The sequence below is a fragment of the Danio rerio genome, chromosome 15 (genome assembly GCF_049306965.1).
Source record: "Danio rerio strain Tuebingen ecotype United States chromosome 15, GRCz12tu, whole genome shotgun sequence".
NCBI lineage: Eukaryota > Metazoa > Chordata > Actinopteri > Cypriniformes > Danionidae > Danio > Danio rerio.
The window spans coordinates 30,933,765-30,954,870 of NC_133190.1; the positions used below are offsets into that span (position 1 = coordinate 30,933,765).

At 37.1% G+C, this 21,106-nt stretch overlaps 1 protein-coding gene across 6 annotated transcripts in view; it reads right to left on the minus strand.

Annotated features, from left to right (window-relative positions):
- Positions 1–4,551: 4,551 nt before the first annotated feature.
- git1 (G protein-coupled receptor kinase interacting ArfGAP 1) overlaps positions 4,552–21,106 on the minus strand; it is a 49,187-nt gene continuing 32,632 nt past the window's right edge. For 2 of the 6 annotated variants that reach the window (XM_005157670.4, XM_692294.10), the window contains 7 exons: positions 19,607–19,759; positions 16,185–16,466; positions 12,288–12,365; positions 12,122–12,201; positions 9,951–10,115; positions 9,795–9,858; positions 4,552–7,056 (listed from right to left, as the gene is read on the minus strand). In XM_005157670.4, the coding sequence (XP_005157727.1) occupies positions 6,841–7,056; positions 9,795–9,858; positions 9,951–10,115; positions 12,122–12,201; positions 12,288–12,365; positions 16,185–16,466; positions 19,607–19,759 (1,038 nt within the window). In that variant the 3' untranslated portion in view covers positions 4,552–6,840. Of the gene's footprint in view, positions 7,057–9,794; positions 9,859–9,950; positions 10,116–12,121; positions 12,202–12,287; positions 12,366–16,184; positions 16,467–16,726; positions 18,089–18,140; positions 19,760–21,106 lie in introns of those variants that run through there. The other 4 variants (XM_073923784.1, XM_009291756.4, XR_012390895.1 and 1 more) reach the window with 2 other exon arrangements.

Sequence of the window (21,106 nt, forward strand, 5' to 3'; positions counted from 1 at the left end):
TGTTACAAAAAATAAATCTGTAAATCTGACGTGGAAAACCAGCTAAATTCGGCGGGAAAATGCATCAATCATGCATAAACAATCCTTGAGGTCCCAGCAGGCCCGGCGCTACGAGGGGCAAAGGGGGGCATTGCCCCCTCAGAAAGAGTTTGTGCCCCCCAGTTTTTATAAAGGATTGTTCACTCAAACTGAAAATTGTTTCTGTCATTAATTACTAACATCCCCATCCTTCCAACCTTCAGAACACACATTTAAATATTTTTAAATATATGACCTAGCAATTGAATTATGAGAATGGCTATATCATGATGAACAGTGCTTTATAATAACAATAATAATTCCTTACATTTCTATAGCACTTTTCTTGGCACTCAAAGCGCTTTACACATAGCGGGAATCTTTTCATCTACTTTTTCATTTATGCAAGAAAGAACATTACTAAGCTATAGTATGAACAAAGAGGGTTACATAAATATAATTCCAGCAAGTTAAACAAGTTTAAATGATTTACACCAAGAAAGCGTTTTAAATGCAGTGTAATTGTTAGAGTCTTTTAAAGAGTTCACATAAATTTCAAAGTCATGAAAATAAAAAAGTAAGGGTGTTTCTTTGAACATTTACATTTATGGATGTAAAATTTTGTTTAAAAAAGCAATAAATCAATAATAAATTTACAATGAAAAGGATCTACACTCAGAGAGTAACCAAAGAATACAATTTTTGGAAAATACAGAAGTTTGGAAATAAGAATTTTTTAATGAAATTGGAAAAGTCAACCCAAAACACTTTACAGTAAGTACACTCCCAAAATAAATGGTTTAGAGTTTAATCATATTGAGAACAAAATGAGCATTTAGGGGAAATATTGTTATTAAATTTAGCTAGTTTGGTATTTATTGAGTAGCAATCTCCTCATCTACCACCAGTGTAGCATCCACCTGGATGAAGCGACAGCAGCCATTTTCCACCAGACCGCACACCACAGAGAGAGAAGAAAGATTAATGAAGCCAATTATGATATGGGGATGGTTAGGACTAGGAGGCCTCGATGATGGACAGAGGCCAGTGGGTAAATTTGGCCAGGATGCCAGGGTTAAACCACTACTCTTTTTCGAAATACATTCTGGGATTTTAGGGTATATGCTGAAGCATGCTAATAGGACTTTTAATTTGCCAGTAACCTGTGTTAAGCGCTTCCGGCGAACTGTAACGTTATGCCAAAGGAAAAATCTGCACGTTTTTTAAGGTCTGTTTTCTTTAAAAAATCATCTCCACTGGCTGAGTGATATCCGATATGAAGTGGGTCTCAGATTGTACTAGAAGCACTGCATTAAATTACATTTTCTCCGCCATGTCTTTATAATATGAGCATTTATTTTACCCCAGCGCTATCCTGCCGATCCTGACGGGCGAGTGCGAGTAAAAGGCCATTTGTCTGGTTTTACGCTTGAACAACTGAATGAATGCCAAAGTTTATTTAACTGAATGTATTTTAATTACATTACAACATGAATGCTGTAAAAGGAACCGTATAAAATGGAAAAAACTCACAATAACCGGTCACCGGAAGTGTATAGGTATATGGGAACAACACTAGCTCGGCATATACCCAATTATATTCATCTGTCTCCATATTCTACTGCATCCCAGAATATTACACAGCACCAAAAATGTAAAAAATATACATATTGAATATGTTTAATATATTTTTGTGTAAGGCAGAGGGCAACTCGCCGTGACGCAGATTCCCGAATCTGTGTCCTCCAATCAGGTGAGCCCTCTTCAGCGCTCGCCATGACAACGAGACAGCAGTGACGTGCCTTGTAAAAATTTGCATCTGTACTCCTATAAAGCTTGTGTGCTCTATCAGCGTTGTCAGTTCGTTCGGTGTTGCTGTTTTTACTTGACCAAGGTGAGTTCAATACCGACGGGTACGAGTGGAGCCACGCCAATCTTACGAAGTCCTCTTCGTGAAGCTTCACTCGGGCCCGTCTGTGCTGTAGTTCCCTGTGGTTTGCGTACATAAACGTAACATCGCAAAGAATATTACGTGTTTGTTGCTCGAAATGTGCCGCCGAGCAACATCCAGTGAATACTGGCACGGCCTGGCGCCCGGTCTTCTCGTGCACTCCCTGGGGCGAGGCGGCCTTTGAGCCCTAGGCAGGGAACAAACAACCCCCGAAGACCCTCAGGGAAACAAGGGGGGCCGGTAGTGGGACCTCGCTGCGAGGGTTATGGTGGGTGGGAGTAGCGAGGCCCAATCATCGTCTATTTTAAACTATAGTTTCAAACTTTAGTTTACTATAGTTTGAAATAGACACCATGGTTACTGTTGTGATTTAACTTCATGCAAAGAGCTTAGAATGACCAAGAGCACCAGCCCCGGATTCTGCCGTTTTGAAGTGAAAACGATCGGCCGTCCATTGGATCTTATTGCTGTCGCAATGAAAAGCAGCTGCTTTATTTTTATTTAATTTATTCAAAAAGCGCGCTGTTGTTTCCCAAATTGTAAAGTGTCGCCTCTTGGTGATTCTATGCTCTTTGTCTGACTGCTGTAATGTTTTGCTTTGTTTTTCAGCTAAGCTGTTGAGCAAAGAAGGACCATTGAAGACAACAGTTAAAGACAAGCGCGGGTTATATTCACGGACGCGCGCGTTATAATGTTTCCGGGTTGTTTTCTGAAAGTTTGTCTTGTTTGCATGTCAAACTAAATAAACTATACTCTTTCTAAACAGCTGTCTCGTGTTTTATTTGTCCTCTACAGCAATGCACTGTCATGTAAGTCTGTTGAATGCATTTGTATGCAACATGGTTTGACAATGCAGTAGTCAAACAAATAACTGGTTGTTATAAATGGACCTTCATTAGTCAACATTTGGTGTAGGTAATAAAAAGTTAATCAAAGATGTTCTAAGACATAAGGGTTATGTTATGGTTGTTTTATAACTATATTTATTATTATTCTGTATGTTTAAAACCAGCAAATTATACTATATATTTAACACGTCATGAACTTACTGTTATTTTAAAATTTGCTTAATAAAATGTCCTAAGACAAGAATGAGTGTTGTTTTGGTTTTATGTCAACCTACAGTAGGATTTAGGTTGACTACAGCAGGTATAGGCTACACATCATAGGGAGTTTTTTTTAATGACCCAAATTAACACGTCTCTTACTCAAGCACTTTTAGCATGCAAAAGTCAAATTTAAGTATATAAAATAGTTTCCAACAACAAAATTTTGACGTGAAAAAGACCAGTGTGGTGGTGAGGGGAAAAAAAGTCGTTATATATATTTATAAAAGAAGTTGAACAAGTTGTCATAATATTTAGTCATTAGATTATGTGACCGCTAGATGGCGCTCAATTAAAAGAAGCGTTCATTTCAAAGGAGCGCTACCCTGTACTAAAATGGCGGCTCTATTGACGCATTCCTTCCAATAGACAACATCAGGGTAGGCGACATCCAATGTATATTTCTTTGGGAGCTAACTAGTATTCACGTCATATCATGCTCAACTCTTATTACTCTTTTACGCTCTTTGAGAGTCTTGGCGGGATTTCAAAATGATATTTAGGCTACTATGAAGTAGCAGTACCGTCTGTGTACCATAGTTACACAATGCAGCATTTAGCTCGCTCGTAAACATCGCTGTCTGAGCAGAAGTTTCATCATTAGCCCTGAATGTCAGATCTCAGGAGCTGTATTTTTAGATTGCCCCCTCAGAAAGAGTTTGTGCACCCCAGTTTTTATAAAGAGACCAAAATCAGTCACCAGGTCTAGTGCCCCCCTATGGATTTAAAGTGCCCCCTCAGGTTTGACTTCCTGGCGCCGGGCCTGGGTCCCAAATAGCAAAATACACTCGGGCCAGTTCCGGCTAGATTCTCGCCTGCCGGAGACTTACCACGGCCCGACTCCGGCTGCCGGACTCGGATGCTTGTGGACTCACTGCCCGATTCCGGCCCTTATCAATCGGGCCAGATGCGGCGGCCGTAAGCCGTAAGAATCGGCCCGAGAGTAATGTGTGCTGCGGCCCGGAGCTGTCGCGACTCAGTATATATATATACTTTTATATAAAACCTTTTGGTATTACATTGGTACTTGATACATGGTTTTACAACCCTTTAAGTTGATATAACAGCAAATGCAGGCTATAATGTAAACACAAAGTGTAGGCACTGCATTTAACCTTTGAATAAAATGCAAACAGGAAACAGCATACATCCTATGACGAAAATAATCAAACGGACAAAATAAATACTCACTATCATTATTTTACTTTTGAATATTGGTCTTATTCTGTATATCATTTCTGCTCAAATTTAACATTTCAAAAAACACTTACTCTTTAACAGGCAGTAGCCACCTGGTTGACCTTTTATCCATAGGTTCATCATATTTATCATAGTTGTGTCAGACTGTCAATATATTTTTCAATCCAAGATTTGAGCCAAAACAATTTTTTTAAGTTGATTTAACCTTGATTAATGTTGGCATTTGCACAAATGTGTAAAACACATTGATAAAAAAAAAAAACACAGGACACAATGAACTTTCGGTTTTGTTTATTACAAATGTACAGCTTATGAGTCTTTATTACGATTTAAATGGTTTTGCTTAGTCTTTTATTTAATTTCTATATTTTACAGGTAGCCTCTGCTAAACGAATTTCACCCATCAGCTAATCTCTCAAGTAAGAACAACTGAGTGATAAAGAACAGTCCTAACAGGTAGGTGCAGCTAGTATGACTGATCACAGAATAGTGTCAATTAGTCGGTTTAAAAATAATTCCACTGGTGCGTTACGTGAACAATGAATGCATCTGCAGCAGGACTGCTGGGAAAATGCCTACAAACTACTTCAAAAGGAATCAGAGTTGGACCTAGTGTGTGCAATTACTCCCTTTCCCATAATCCTCTCTGAATTTAGTGCTTATTTAATAATGGCCCAAACTCTTTCTCCCAAGGCATCATTACAGTAAACCATCTAACAGTGACATGTTTAGTGGGAAATTAAAAATCTAGAAAAAATAAAAATAAACAATGCATACACTGATTTTACTCACCATGTGCTTCTAGTGTGAAAGAGAGAGACGCCAGTCACTTGATTGCGGATTAAAGTCAGTCTAGCAGATGTGCAAAGGCAATGATCAGACAATCTTTTTGACACGTTTTTAGGGACGCTAAGAATATCCCATTCCCCAAGTTCAAGAAACAAAAGGCAAGAATGAAAAAATGGCTTAACTTAAAAGGCTGGTGGGTAAAACCAATATGGAAAAAAGGAGGTTTAAGGCTCATAGCATGACATCTAAAAATGCAAAGTAACTGTACAACAAATACTTGATTTGATCACGCTCGCACACAAACGTGGCATCAAGCCTCAGGCGGATAAACGTTCATGTATGTGCGTTTATCCTGAAAGCTCCAGTTTAACTCCTCTCCCATGAACATCCATAAAGCGAGGTGCTCATTTGCCCCAATTCAACAAAAAAGAAACCCCGATTGCCCCATCTACCACCACAGAATGTGACTTCACTGGTCCTGATGCAGCAGATGGACATCCCGTATTTTTCCCTGTCACTGTCTCTGAAATGTTAGTGTTGAGAACATTGATAGTGGTCATCTTCAACCATCAACATTCACATGATTGTAGCTTATGAAACATAATTAGGGTCTTCTTACATTAAAAAAACATTAGATGTGTGCTAAATTAAAAACAAGAAAAATAAACAACGGCAGGAAATCAAAATCAAATATTTTCAAACGGACAACCAACCACACACACAAAAAAAAGCCTGGTCCAGAAGAGTCTCTGCTAAACTGATGAAGGCCATTCGATTAAGTCAATCATGTGCAGATAATCTAATAAGTAAAAGACATCGTGTCCGAAATGGGTGGTTTTGTCCTAAACTAATGAGCTAATGTGATGATTGTGCTAACACATTTGCATTGTTCTGATAACAAACCCACTAACGTAGGGATTGAGATGCAATGAGATGAGAAAAGCCGGGACGTATCCCGGACGAGCCCCCGTTTTTGTACCCCAACTTCTGTCTTTGTGCTCAAACACGACAAACAACAAACAAACAGAGGAATCCGCAACTGTAGTGTCTTCACTCTCCTCTGCTCCTTTGGCTAGTGTACAACACACCTTGATTAAAACAAAATAGTGAAGTAAAACACTGTGTGAGTGAACCAGTGCTTCTATCACTGGAGGACGGGAGTGTTCCGGTTAGTTTTCACAGGTTACTGTTCACCCCGTTAATGTTCGCAAAGCTCTGTGTGACAAAAAAAATTAAAATAAAATAAAAAATCAAAAGAAGACATCAATAACAGTAACAATAATATGAAACAGAAGTCATAATCATTAAAATAACTCCAGTGTGTTGTTTTCGCAAGTCAATACATTTGTCCCAAGAGAAACGAGTCAATGGAGCGGCACTTTAAAAACACAAAAATCAATCGAAAGGGAGATGGAAAACTGAAAACAAATGAACATTTCTGGCTCTCTGTAGGTTAGGAGTGCCTGTGTGTTTCACAAAAAGAACCAAACAGCAGCCGCCCATGCGCTCACTGACCATCAATCCTCTGTTGTGTAGTGTTCAACCATATAGATATAAGAAAAGGAGTGCAAGGAAAAGCAGGCCGCTCCATTCGGCTTCTCCCACATCTCTGCATCCAGATGCCCAGAGCTGGATTCATCACTCCGTCTTCGCTCCCTCATAGCACTTTTTTTTCATCACCTGACTAACGATTCCCAGCCGTCAGTTTTTACTCAGTGTCTGCTCCCATTTCTCAGTCTTTTCCCCTGCCCGATGGAGCCCAGTGTGCCGGACGGGTCACTGTTTTTTTTCGCGGGTGGTGATGGTGACCAGCTGCTTGGCGGCTTTGGCAATGTCGTATGCGCACTGGATGACCTGCTGGGTAAGAAGCTGGTAGTCCACTGTACTGGCCGACGAGTCCGAAGGCGCCGCTTTACGACACTCCACCTGCAAACGTGACGCACTTGCTGCCAGGAGCTTCAAGGAAGAACGTACTGCATCCAGCGCTGGTCTCTGAGGGAAACAAAGAGGAGGACATAGAGATTCAGTGCATCTGGTTTGACATTTTTAAGCCAAAAGTATAACTCATTTTTTTGTGTGTACATTAGCAAAACAATAAGAGAATAACCTAGATTAAACTAGGTGCATTATTGAGCAAAAAGTCCTATAGTCCTGTAGTCCTATAGCGAGTTGAGCGATTTGCTCGTTTGAGGCATGAATCGCTTGACTTAAAAAATCTGAACATTAGCGGACATTCGCGCCATGTTAATCAAGAGCCTTTATTTATGGGGGCGTGATTATGTAGTAGTGAGTGTTGTTGGTGTCCCGAGGGGAAATCCTCTTGCAGACACCGAACAACAGTTCATCAAACTGGGCTCGGCTAAGTTCCAAGCACAGCTGAAAGCTTCCATTATCCAGGTATAGTTTCTGGAGGAGTTGATGAACTGGGAGAATTGGGTGCTCCTCTGAAATCAGGATCTAGTGCACAAGACATGATGCTGAACGAAATTACGCTGCTCTTCAGCCTTCCTAAATCACAGCTACTTTCCCAATAAAATCCATGTTAGCCATTTAGCAACAATGCTAGTCACCGGGCAGACAGAAGCCCTGCTCATGATACAAATACGCATCTATTGTGAAGTGAATTTGACACGCAAATGAAGCAAGTAAGCTCAAAATATTTACACGCAAATAATGTGATTTATTCACATGTGCCACCTGGTGAACACAGCACCCACAGAACACACAAACCTCAAAGCCTCATTGCGCTGTTGATGTTAAAAAATACAAAGTTTCCATTCACAACAGCAGGGAAAAAAAACACTCAAGATTTGGGGAAAAAAGAACTTCTGCAGACTTTGGTGGACACGCACCTTTAAACCACCAGTAGATGGCTGCAAGTCAGAGTCCTGCTATGTGATTCACTGAATCATTAAAGGGCCATGACACCCCACACTTTCGGTTAAAGTCTACTTCAGAATTTTTTCAAAAGATGCATGTTTAATGGGCGTAAAGCTCCGCGAGCATCGGGCAGGAGTGGGCGTGGCCAGCAGGGGAAAACATGAGCGAACGAAGCAAGCTTACAAATTAAGACAAACCGTGAGGAGACGCATGAGTTTATAGTTTACAAAGTTAAAACGCAAAGAAATGAACAGTGATTTAATGCCCTGCTACATGTTATTCGTAATTTCATATACACATAACCACAATTTATATCATTATAAAGATAAGTGTGTTCATGTAAACCCTATAAATGAGGACTTCTCCCTCAATCCCCGTATCCAGCAGACTCAGTGCAGCAGGTCTCCTGACCTGTCTATTTTAACCGTTAGCCCTGCTGGTAATCTGGAGGATTTAGGCAAACACAGCAGCACAGTGATGTGTCTGAATGTGAACGAATTCCTGATTAAAGACAGCGTCCTGCTCTCCCTACAAAAATGCTTGCAGCACACACACAGCTTTGCTGTATGATCGGCCCTGACAAGATCGCGGGGGAAAACATGCAACAAACCCCGTGGATCATGGAAACAAACGCATATGAGCCTTCATGAACGGCTAAATACTGTGTGCCCGTGCCGTGGGTCCGTGACGTGTCTCACAGCGCGGGCTTGACTCTGGCAGGTCTCATGAATAATTAAGCAGCCGGCTCTTCTCATAGGATAAGAAAACTCCGCTATGAATAATAATGAGAAACCGACCCGTCATCATTGCACTTGCAGTACTGCGCTACGTCGCCGATTTTGAGCGATTGTAGCTTACAAAAGCTCAAAATTATTCAGTTTTCCCCACAATTAAAGCTGACAGGTGCTAACATTGTCTTAACTGATGCTCAACACACACAAATCTGTTAATATAAAAAAAATGTTCTCCAGGGTGTCCTGAACCTTTAACTCCATTTGTTCTAAATGGGTGATTCATTTAGAAATGAAGCAAGCAACTGTTTGTGATTTGATCATTCACTCAAGTGATTCGTTTAAAAACATTCCTACATAAACGAAACACCACACAAATATTTTCACTGGCAAAGGAAAAAAACATTATCTAACTTCATCTTTGTTGGACTGTTATATAAAATCGATACCACAGTTGTGATCACATTCAAACTGATACTTCAGAACACAGGCACTCTTGCTTGTGTGATATCATTTAACTATATTATTCTCAATAAATAAAACAAAAGCCCTACAGCAGGGGTGTCAAACTCCGATCCTAAAGGGCCACAACCCAACAAAGTTCAACACTAAATAAACCTGATCCAGATAATCAAGTCATTCCGGCTTATTTGAAAACTATGAGGCATGTGTGTTGGAGCAGGATTGTAGCTGGACTCTACCGTTTGCACAAAGGTTACTCTTTGCTGAAAAGACTCTAAAGAGTTCAAAGTTATTGTATATTAAAGGTCATTGCATTATAATAGGTTTCATATAGTGAATGATTTTGGTCTCGTTTTTGTTTTCCAATTTAATTGTGAGCGAGCAGATATTTTTTTAACTTTTACTCACTTTGCAAAACCCCCCAAAACAAAACAATAAACATGAAATTATTGTAGACAAAAGGAAAAATAGACCGTAGCCTTTTACTTTTTACCTTGTTTTTGTATTCACCTTAGATAAAGTTGCAATGAAATATCTCTTAATCTTTTAGCAGATTCTTGATAAGAGCTAGGGTATGGATAGTGTACGTAGCCTAACAAAAACATAGTAGTATGCTTAAATTTCCTAGGACATTTTGAAAAATCCGCAGTTATTTACCTTGGGAAACAGCGAGGCCATTTCTGTCACAGCTAAGTGGATTTTCTCTGAGCATGGCACAAAACTGCAACCAAAGACAAATGTTAGAATAAGTTTATTTTTTTACTGTAGAAAAGCAACTCTGCAATCAGCTTGACAGGTAAGAGTCCATCAGACCTGTCGTGCTTGAACTCTTGAGCAGCTCTCAGGAGCTCCTGGATGTTTTTGGTGACCTGTTCAGTTTTAAGGATGACGTCCTCTGTGCAGGGCAGTGTGGGGTCAGGATCGCCCTCGGTGTCGTCTACATCCCCCCTGCTGTCCTCCTCACTGCTGCGGCCCACACTAACAGTGGAGATAACACACATCATCACTCACCTATAAAAACACTCAGATTTACAGGCTAAAGGAATGACTTTAATCTTTAGCAAGTTAAGTTTTAAGTAGCTAGTTAAGTTATTACTATTAGTAAGTTAGTAGTAGTTAAGGTATTTATGAAAATCAATAAATAACTAAGAAAAATATTGATATATTACTGTAAAATATTTTCAGACAATATCAGAAACAAAAACAATTATGTCACTATTGTGCTTCATTAAATATTCATTCTTTTTATTATTAATATTACATATTGTAACTGTTTTTAAAAAATACATATTTATTATAATATTATTTCACCATTGTACAAAAAATTATATTACAAATATTTATCGAATATAAATATGCACAAATAGATGTGCATTACAAAAACATTTATACAAATGATAAATACCAATTTTTGCTTGACGTAAAAACAAATTACAATAAAATAATAATAATAACACACAAAATATTAATTTGGTAATGTTGTTATACTTCCCAAAAAATCATAATACAATTAATAATGTTAGCTATTTTATAACTAGTAATAGATTAGTAACTAGTAACTAATTACTAGTAATAGTAACGAACATATTATGATAACACTTAAAAATAAGGTTAGTTAATGTTTACTAACATGAACAAATACTGTAATGAATGTATTGTTCATTGTTTGTTCCTGTTAACTGACGTTAGTTCATGAAAATACAGTTGTTCATTTTTTGTTTGTTAACTCACGATGCATTAACTAACATTAACATGCATGGATTTGTATGTTAATGCATTAGCAGATGTTAAACTGGTTAATAAATGCTCTACAAGAATTGTTCATACTTAGTTCATGTTAGTAAAGTATGACCCATATTACTATACAGTGTATATTACGGTTTCTTATTTGTAGATAAATTACATATATATACAAATATATTACTCCTGCCCTGTCACAAAATAAAAACTTTCACATGTTATCTGATAAATTAAATTAATATATAATTTTATTTCAATATAACTTGACCATTTCTAAATATATTTCAAGTACAAAGTTAATACAATGACAGCAACTCATTTCTATCTGTAATAAGAGTTGGACCTTTAATTTGGTATTAATTTTCATAATGAAATGCTGTAAAGCTCTGTTCGCAATAAAAAAAAATCAATTCTGTTATGACCCGTTTCCATTGAGTGTAACAGTACAGTTCAAAAGGCGTACCGAAACAAACCGTACCCTTACACTTTTTCAGCAACCTTTCGAAAGGGTACCAAAAACAAGAAAGGGTACTAAAAGGCGGAGCTAGACGTGCAGCTGAACGCTATTGGTTTACAGAGATACGTCATTCGCTTACCCAACAAGCCAGAATGAAATCTAAAATCCCACCATGTTTAAAATACACACACAGCTGAGAGATTACACCGGAATTATATATACATATAATAACGAGTCATGGTCAATCCGGGCTCAAACAAACCTTGTCTTCGTCTTGATGAACAGCCACAAAGCCATGGAGTCGAGCAGAATCTACCCTGTGCCTCGTAGTTTTTTACTGAAATAACAAACTACTTGACCTGATGATAATAACATGCGCTTAATTATTGACGAGAGTGAAGAGCTAAAAAAAGAAGCTGGAAAAAAGGAGCACACTATTTTTTCAGCAAACGTGAATAAACTGCCTTGTTTTAATTTTTATCATCACCTTTTGGACTTATATAAACTGGGAATGATGAAATTACTCTCAAAGACGTGCTGCTGAAGATTGCAGACACAGATGAGAGGTTTTCACTGACTGTAGGCTATATATCGTATATGCGAATGAAAATTTCTGTCATACACTACGCCCACCAAAAGGGTACCCTTGGTAGTGGAAACGCAAGCCTCATAAAGGTGACCCGTACCGACCCAAACCGTACCGCACTGTACCAGTCAGTGGAAACGAGCCATTAAATCAAACATTGCCGAATCTGGTGTGTTTGAGTTCAGTGTGTGTTGCGCTAACCCAATGGAGACGTCATATGTTTGAGAGTTGTCATAGTCGCTATCAGTCCCACTCCCGTACTTCTCTCCTGCTTTTGGATGCTGAAAAGGACAAGCACAGGTCTGTCACACATCACAAATCTGCAACTGGCATGTCAGAGCAGACATCAATGGAAACTGGCACTCACATTATAGCGTCCGTCAGTGGAGGCTGACAGGTGCGCTCCTCCGTATGGGGTGGGACCCGCTGGAGCGCCCTTTCGCACCTAAATGCAAACAGATTGGGATTAAAAGGGACGAGTAAAAAAAAAACTGACAGACAATCAGCAGGCAGACGATTGAAAAGAAAGAAGAAGCTCTGAAAGTCTTTCAGCACAGGACTGTTAAAAAGGAAATCTGGAGGGAATTAGACGAAAAAAATGCTGTTATACTCCTGTTAAATGCAAGTTACTCAGGGAGTGTTCACACTTGTAGTTCATCTAGTCCAGATCATAGAAGATCCATTTTTTATTTTGTGTCCACACTTCCAGATTTAACCCTTTAAAGAGCACTTTGGAAAAACATGTAGTGTAAAAGCTGTTAGATTTGATATAATATATATATATTTAAAAATATATATTGTGATCAATGTCGCCATATATGGTTCTTTGCCTGATAAGGGTAGAACCTAAAAATACAAAACAAAGACAACGTATTTTAGAGCAAACAATGCTGTGTGCTGGGCTATACTATATAATTTGCTTCTAAAATGTGTGACATCAAACATGCCAGTAAAACATGAGTCAGGATATCTTCTATCACACAGGCAAATAAAAAAATGAAGCAAGAAGATGAAGTCTGTTTAGGGTTGCATCTAGTGACACCATCTTGTGTTTTTTTTAGTTCATTTAGACCAGAAATGCCCAAACTAGAGCCTGCAGGTCAAAGTTGGCCCATGGTAACCTTTTGGCCCGCTATCTCATCTGAAAAGTGAGGGAGAATTTAGGGGTGTTGGAGCTAATGCCTTTAATACACATTGCCTTTTCTAATTTTTTCTAATTCTATCAATTTCATTGATTTGTTTTATTATTAAGCTACAGAAAAGCAATCAAAGAAATGTTTCAATCAAATGTTGTAAATGAATTCATATTTTTTTCAGATGAACATATTGTTGCTCAACAGATCGACCACTATTCAGAAGTCCTCAGTGAGCAAATCAAGACAAAGACATGTGCAGCTTGACTAATGAAATCATTCAACTCCATTGTGGTATAAAGTGAATTCTTGTGTTTTCATTATGATGGGTTCATTTTAAAATGTCAAAAAAAAAAAAGTCAAAAAAAAAAAAAGTCAAAAAAAAAAAAAAATAAAATATATATATATATATATATATATATATATATATATATATATATATATATATATATATGCATTATTTAATATGATTAAAATAATGTTTTTTAATTTATTTTTAAACGAATGAGGAAAATATATTATTATTATTATTAGTTTCATATATTTAGACAGCCCTAGCAGCCCTGATTTAGACCTCTTTGGTCTGTGTTGTGTTATATTTCAGCCAAACCACAAGTTCATTTGAAAGCATTCATATTTCCATCTTTTCAGCGATTGTATTAATGTTACAGTTTTTAATTTTAATTAATTTGATATTATAAAATGTATATATTATAATATAAATTAAAAAAACAATCTCACTTTGAATTTATTGAAAGTATTCCTAAAATTCGGATAGAATCTATTTAAGAAAAAAAAAATCCAATATATTATTCTGATAAAGTTCTTATTTATTAAATAACTACTATTATAGGCAAAGCAGAAGTCAAAAATTTAACTGAGTAGCTTTTGTAACTGCATAGAATTGAATAAATATATTACAAAATCATTTAAAGCCAAATAAAAATAAATCTCATGTTTTCCTTTGTGGTCCCAGGATCATTTGATTTTGGTTCATTGACACTGTCAGTGACTTTCTTTTATCTATAGAATTAAATCGACAAAGTTTTTTAAGACATTTTTAAAATGTATGCTGGAGAATCTCACACATGCACAAAATTAATTAATATCAAACTGCTGAATGCATAGCACTATAACAATGGCTACAGCAGAAGCATACATTTTCTTTCAGCTAAAAAGCAACAATGCCATTTTTATTGGCTAAAGATTTACTGCAATTTTAGAATTTTAGTCAAACCAAAACTGCCAACTGTGAACAGACCCTTAGTGTGGAGATTTTAGATAGTTACTAAACAGCAGGCCTCTACATTATAAGCTCAAACACAAAACTGAATTAACAGTGCAGTAACATTTTACAGAGAACTAATGAAAATGCTAAACATAGACACTTGCCGATTAAATTACTTGGTAAACAGTGCCATTCGTAACACAAGCACACATGTGCACCCAGATACATTAACCACGACTAATAAAACAAAGTAAATCTCCTACACACAGTCAGCAATGACCCAAAAGTGGAGTATTGCATAATCAAAACACGCCGTATTTGCATAATCACCAAAGCGAGTACAGCAAATTAAAGCAAGGCATTAAAAACACAAACAGAAGATGATCTTTCGGTTTCATCGCTGTCAGAAGCAGCACAACGATTCACTGCACACTTCCAGGAATCACTTCATTAAGTGTTTGATACGTGCCATGCAGATCGACTCATTTCATTAGTTTCACTCTTCGGGCAACCAATCAATCAATTTCCTGCACATTCCAACATGTCAAATAGCACAAGACAAGCACATCTCTCAATGAGAGCCTCTCTTGGCATATCAGTCAATTCAAGAATGATTCAACAAATTCATGCCACTTCTATCTTCCTATGCTAGATACAAAAAATACTATGGTTGTCTCAAAAATGTTTTGAGTTGCCCACTAAAACAGCATTTTTGAGCATCATTGACAAACTTGGTATTAGCATACATTTTGGGTGAGCAGGGAACGATTCTGATATAACTTTGTGTGTTTAAAATGTTGTAATGATATGAACTTCAATCAAACAAAATAAATAGACAAACAGAAAAAAATTTACATTTCTGAAATTTTCATAAACTTTTCTACATTTTATATATAAGTCAGAATTATTAGCCCCCTGTTTATTTCCCCAATTTCTGTTTGACAAAGAGGATTGTTTCAACACATTTCTAAACATAATAGTTTTAATAACTCATTTCTAATAACTGATTTATTTTCTCTTTGCCATGATGACAGTAAATAATATTTGACTAGATATTTTTCAAGATATTTCTTTACAGCTTAAAGTGACATTTAAAGGCTTAACTAGGTTAATTAGGTTAACTAGGCAGCTTTGTAACTTCCTTTATTCTAGCCAAAATAAAACAAATAGGACTTTCTCCAGAAGAAAAAATATTATCAGACATACTGTGAAAATTTCCTTGCCCTGTTAAACATCATTTGGGAAAATATTTTTAAAAATCCAAAAAAAAAATCAAAGAGATGCTAATAATTCTGACTTCAACAGTATATGTTAGGGGAAACATTAAATACAATTTCCGAAAATACCAAAAATCAAGATAAAATGTTGTAGTTTGTAATTGTTTTGTAATATTTTGCTTGAATTTAATTGTTTTATATTTCCATTTCTAAAGATGTTCTGTGACTAAAATGTTATTTTAATAATAATATCTGTTTAATAAATCTGTTTTGTTTAAATGCACTAATATATATTACCCATATTCACTGAGAAATAGATAAAAAAAATTCATTTTCAAATTGGGCTGTACTCGTATATGCTGAGCACTGTAGATATACTCATTTAGCTAAATTCACCCACAAACTAAATCATTTAAGAGGGTTGTTGATACCAAATTTAAAATTGAAAATGCCCCAAAATGCTTATGTTTAGAGAGACAGTCAATAAATGCATCTACAAAAGGAAGAGTTATAAGGACTGGAAGTGTTTTTGTCTGGTCAGAAGGTGGCGGTAGAGAGCAGTAAGTGACAGTAAAGCAGCAGCAGCAGCACACCGGTGTGGCCTCAGGTAAGCAGAGGGAGAGAAACAGCCTGACAGGAAAAGGAAGTTTAAAAACATCAGGCCGGCCACTAATGCTCACACTTACAGGGCTGAGAGGCTGCAGGCGGCAAGTCAGGGGGTCCAGGGCTGGGCTGAGGACTTTTGAGGTGGTGCCCACAGGCTCATACATAGAGAAAGCCTGCCTGTCCCGTCGGTGGGGGGTGGACGAGGGTGCAATTAGGCTGGAATCTCCACTTAGCCCTCCTCCACCACCCATACCCCTTACTCTATCAGGCCAGTGTCCTGGAACACCACCTCCAGTCATGGTGGCCCCCGACCCAGCCTGGGCCCCCCGCAGCGCGCTGTTCTCCGTCTGCATCCGCGAGATCTACAGGGATGGAGGGGCGTCACACACACATACACAAAACACAAGGAGCAAAGAAAACACAACAGTTGCAGTGTGGATGATTACATCATGCTGGGGGGAGGGGAGGTAAAATAGCTAAGGTTGTGTGATTGAGGAGGGGCTTCATTCCTAGGTGAAGGTACATGGGATTTGATTTTCACACCACCGTTCATAGTTTTAGTGTCAGTAGAAAGCTCGATTTTTGATACTCTTACAGCAAAGGTCTTTTTTGTTCTTTGTTTAAGGTGTAAAAAACAACCAAACAGCTGGTAAACCGTTCGTCTCAATGCTCTACATTGTTGAGATTGATGATTAGATCAACATGTAAAAGGACGACAAAAAAAAAAAAAACTATAAAAATATAAATAAAAATATTCCCTCAATACCAGGCATTCAATAAATGTTCAAAATCGAAACAGCATTACTCGTTTGTGCCACATTAAATGTTTATCATTTGAAGTGAGTTATAACTAGGGCCAGACACAATCTGTGGACATTTTTTTGCTATTTTTGTGAAGAATTTAGAAAAATCTGCAGAATTATTCGAAATTATGCTGAGAGTATCGTATGTGAAATCCTAATATATTAAATAAAAAATAATAACTTTTATTTGATGTTTACAATGCAAATACATCTAAACCAGGGGTCTCAAACTGTCCAACCAAGGGCCATTTACGGCCCGCCCTCCTTCTCCCTCCGGCCCGCAACCGACGTCAAAAATATAATGAGATTCGACTCGCCAAAACATGTTTTTTAACCACTTGTGGTGCAGTCGCATCTAGCCACTTGTGGTTTTGACCCACCACCTAGTCAACATTTAAAAGTACTGCATTTAGATTATTTTTACTTTCATTTTCTCTCAGTGTGTGGTCAAGAGTAACATTGTGGGGCTGAATTAAACATTAAAATAAATGTGTCTGTAAGTGCTCTATTTTTCCTAAAGCTCTATTTTTGTAAATATTCAAGGGTCGTTATATTATTATCAGTTTTATACTACCTGTATTTTGTTGTACAAACCCTTCTTTATGGCTCACACTTAAGTTACTGCTGTTCTTACGCTATTGGTACAATACAATGGGTTGGGACAGAATATTAACTTTTATGCCTATTATTTGTAGTATTTCCATAGCAATTTAAACTACCTCTTCGATATGTACAACAAGAAACGAACAGCTAGAGTTTTGACTGCATACACTGTAGGAAAATGGCTGAATGTGTGTCTAACGCTCTGCCATACACACAACAATCTCAGATATATTTCAGCAGCTGATGTGTGACACGATAAACATGCTAATTTGCATTATTACTGGAGACAGGTAATGCTTGAAATATAAACGTCATGTCTTTTGTCCTTAGACGCATCAATTTTGTCAGATTTCCGATTTTTTCTTGTGTTTGAATGTTAAAGCGGCCCTCCTATGAATTGTCAGTCACTGAAATGGCCCCCCGCCAATTTGAGTTTGAGACCCCTGATCTTGATCCACTTATTTGGAAAACAAAAGCAAGTCTCTCATATAATACCTCTACTAAAAGACAGAACATATGACATTACAAACTATTGTAAATAAATTAAATGAACATGTTCATATTAGTCAATAATATTACTGAAATTAATAAAAAAAAAAAAAAGACTAAATATACATTACGCACATTTACACAAGTAAATAAATAGACTCAGTGATGGGCTAAAAATCTGTTCGTGCAGATTCTGTGTGGGCCTAGTCATGATCAACAGAAGTGAAGTTTAGTAGGTTTAACTAACTTTTCAGAAATCTTTGCTTTGTCACTTTTGACTCGTTCAAGCAGGCACAGGAGGTTAACTTGATGTCAGATTGATGTTGTACCCCATTGTCACAATCTTGCTTTTTGTTTGGGAAGGAAAGTTGGGTTGACTTCAATGTCCAACTTCCAACCAAAAATCAACCAAATATCAATGTCTAATATTACAACTTGATGTTGTATTTATTGACCTGATCAATAAATGTAAGTATTTGACGTCAACATGACATTAGTTTGAGAAGTTGGATCGACATTGGATTTTGGCCACTTTCCAACACAAACTTAAATAAAACCAAATATTGACATCGTTTGGCATCATTATTCATTCATTAATTTTATTTTCGGCTTAGTCCCTTTATTTATCAGGGGTCTCCACAGTGGAATGAACCTGCAACTTAACCGTAGCGATTTTTTTTTTACACAGCGGATAACTTTCCAGCCCCAACCCTACTACACTACACCTACAATACGGCTAATTTAGCTTATTCAATTCCCCTATAGCACATGTGTTTGGACTGTGGGGGAAACCAGACACCGGAAGGAAGCCCATGTGAACACATGCAAACTCCACGCAGAAATGCCAACTGACCCAGCCTGGGCTTGAATCAGCGTCCTCCTTGCTATGAGGCGATCGTGCTACCCACAGCACCACCGTGACGCCCTTGCATGTCATTATTGACCTTCAAAATAACATTGTCCTTAGATGCTGGCTAGACATTTAATTTTGGTCACCCAACATCATGACCTAAATCTAACCTAATATTAACGTCTTATGAAGCGGTGTGCCTGCTGGGCTGAAACACTCGGCCTAATTTTGTTTAAAATAACAAAAAAACTGTTTGCTGTTGGATTTTATGCCAAGTATCTCAAGGTTTTCAGGGTGATTTCAAATAAATTCGTTTGAACTTTTAAAGGAATTCTAGATAGAATATTTAAAAAATGTACTGTTACCAATACTGATGACTACAATGATTACTAGAGAAATACTAGACCACTACTAAATACTAGAGTAATGACTACTGAAACCTTTGAACACTTTTCGAAAAATTGAATAAATGTAATAGTTACTTTAAATGCAAGTCATTTTTGCACAATAATATTGCACTTTTGTTTACATAAATGGAACTTTGCTGAAAATAAATTTCATGTCATAACAAAATCTTTAAAAATATCCTACTGATCACCAACTTCTGAACGGCAGTGTTAATTCTGCACTTTTAATGGTTTGGATTAATTTGCATATATATATATGATGTGAAGTTGTATTAATGGCAGCATTTCATAACTATCTGTTGAAATTCTTGTATTTTCGAAATGTAGGTATATAGTGTGTGTGTGTGTACCTCTTTCTGCAGCCTCCGCAGCTCCTCACTCAGGTTGTTGTTGACCTTCATGAGCTGCTGAACTTTAGCCTCAGAGGAAGCCAGTGCTTTCTTCACCTCCAGATACTCCTGTAGTGTGATTGGTCCATCTGACAGATCTGACGAGTCCATACTCTGAGACACACAACATAAATCACCAATTACTTCTCAATATAATGCCATAGCACAATAAACGCCAGCAGAGGGAACACTAATAAAAAGCTATTTATATAGTTTTAGAAGATACGTGCAATTATTGAATTTAATTTAAGAAAAAAAAAGGATTTTTATTTAGTAAAGGATGCAAAACACTTACAATATTAAATACAACTAGAGCTTTACATTAACAACCGCCAACCAGCCAAATGCGGGTAGATTTCAGCTCTGGTGGGTGAGACAGCCGCTTCCACTAGCCACTTTGGCTGGTTGGAAATAATTTTTACATTGTAGTTTTCTTAAAGCAGGATTCGACAATAAGGATGGCCCAATATGCAAGCAAATGTGGTCTTAGAATCGAGAAACAGCACGACTGACAAAAATAACTGTGTTAGCGTGAGCAAAAGCAGGTGAATACCTTATGAGAGGATGATCACTCGCGTGCACAGGTGATGTGATGCGTGCGACTGTCAAAAAGCATGAGCGCTCCTGTTTACTTGCGCATAACAACCGTGTGTAGAGCAAACGCAACTTGTGCGATCGGTTCTATATCTTTTTGAAAGCAGCAGTAGCAGTCACTGCTTTCGTTTTAATTATTTTTAGGCACGTGATCATCCTTTCATTATCACACACGGTATGTTTTTAACTGCTTTTTTTTACTTGCAGTTATTTTTGTTAGTTTAATTATCATCCTTTACAATAACATTGCTTTAATATGAGATTAACTCCCCATTTATGTGCAGTAAACTGCTGATCTGGGACCTTTAGCCAGGACAGATTATTGTGCATATTTTAGATACATGACAATAGATCTTTTTAAATGTCAAGTTTAAAAAAAAACGAAAGTTTTGTTGAATAAAAAGTACATGTATCCAGCTGTATTTTGCTTGTTTTGACGCATTTAAAATGTGTGGCTAAGAAATAATTATTTCTTTTCAGTGTGGTCAGAGATCATTTTGGTAAATCCTTAATTTTGAGCCCTAAAAAATTCATGTGAAACAAAAACTAATTACAATGCAACACAACCCATTTGCTCATGCACAGTGAGCAAGCTCATACACAATACACTCAAACAGTAAAATGAATGAGGAGGCATGTGGACAACACAACATCTAAATTAAGTCATTTTAGCATGTCAAAGTCACATTTATTCATATAAAATATATTTTCCAAACAACAAAAGTATGCTAAGTAAAGTGGCTAATAATGTTGGAAAACTACTAGCCACAGTGGCTGGTGATCAAAAAAGTTAATGCCAAGGCCTGCATACAACTATTTTTTTAAGTAAATGATTCTCTCATTTTACTTTAATTTCTAAAAAAAAAA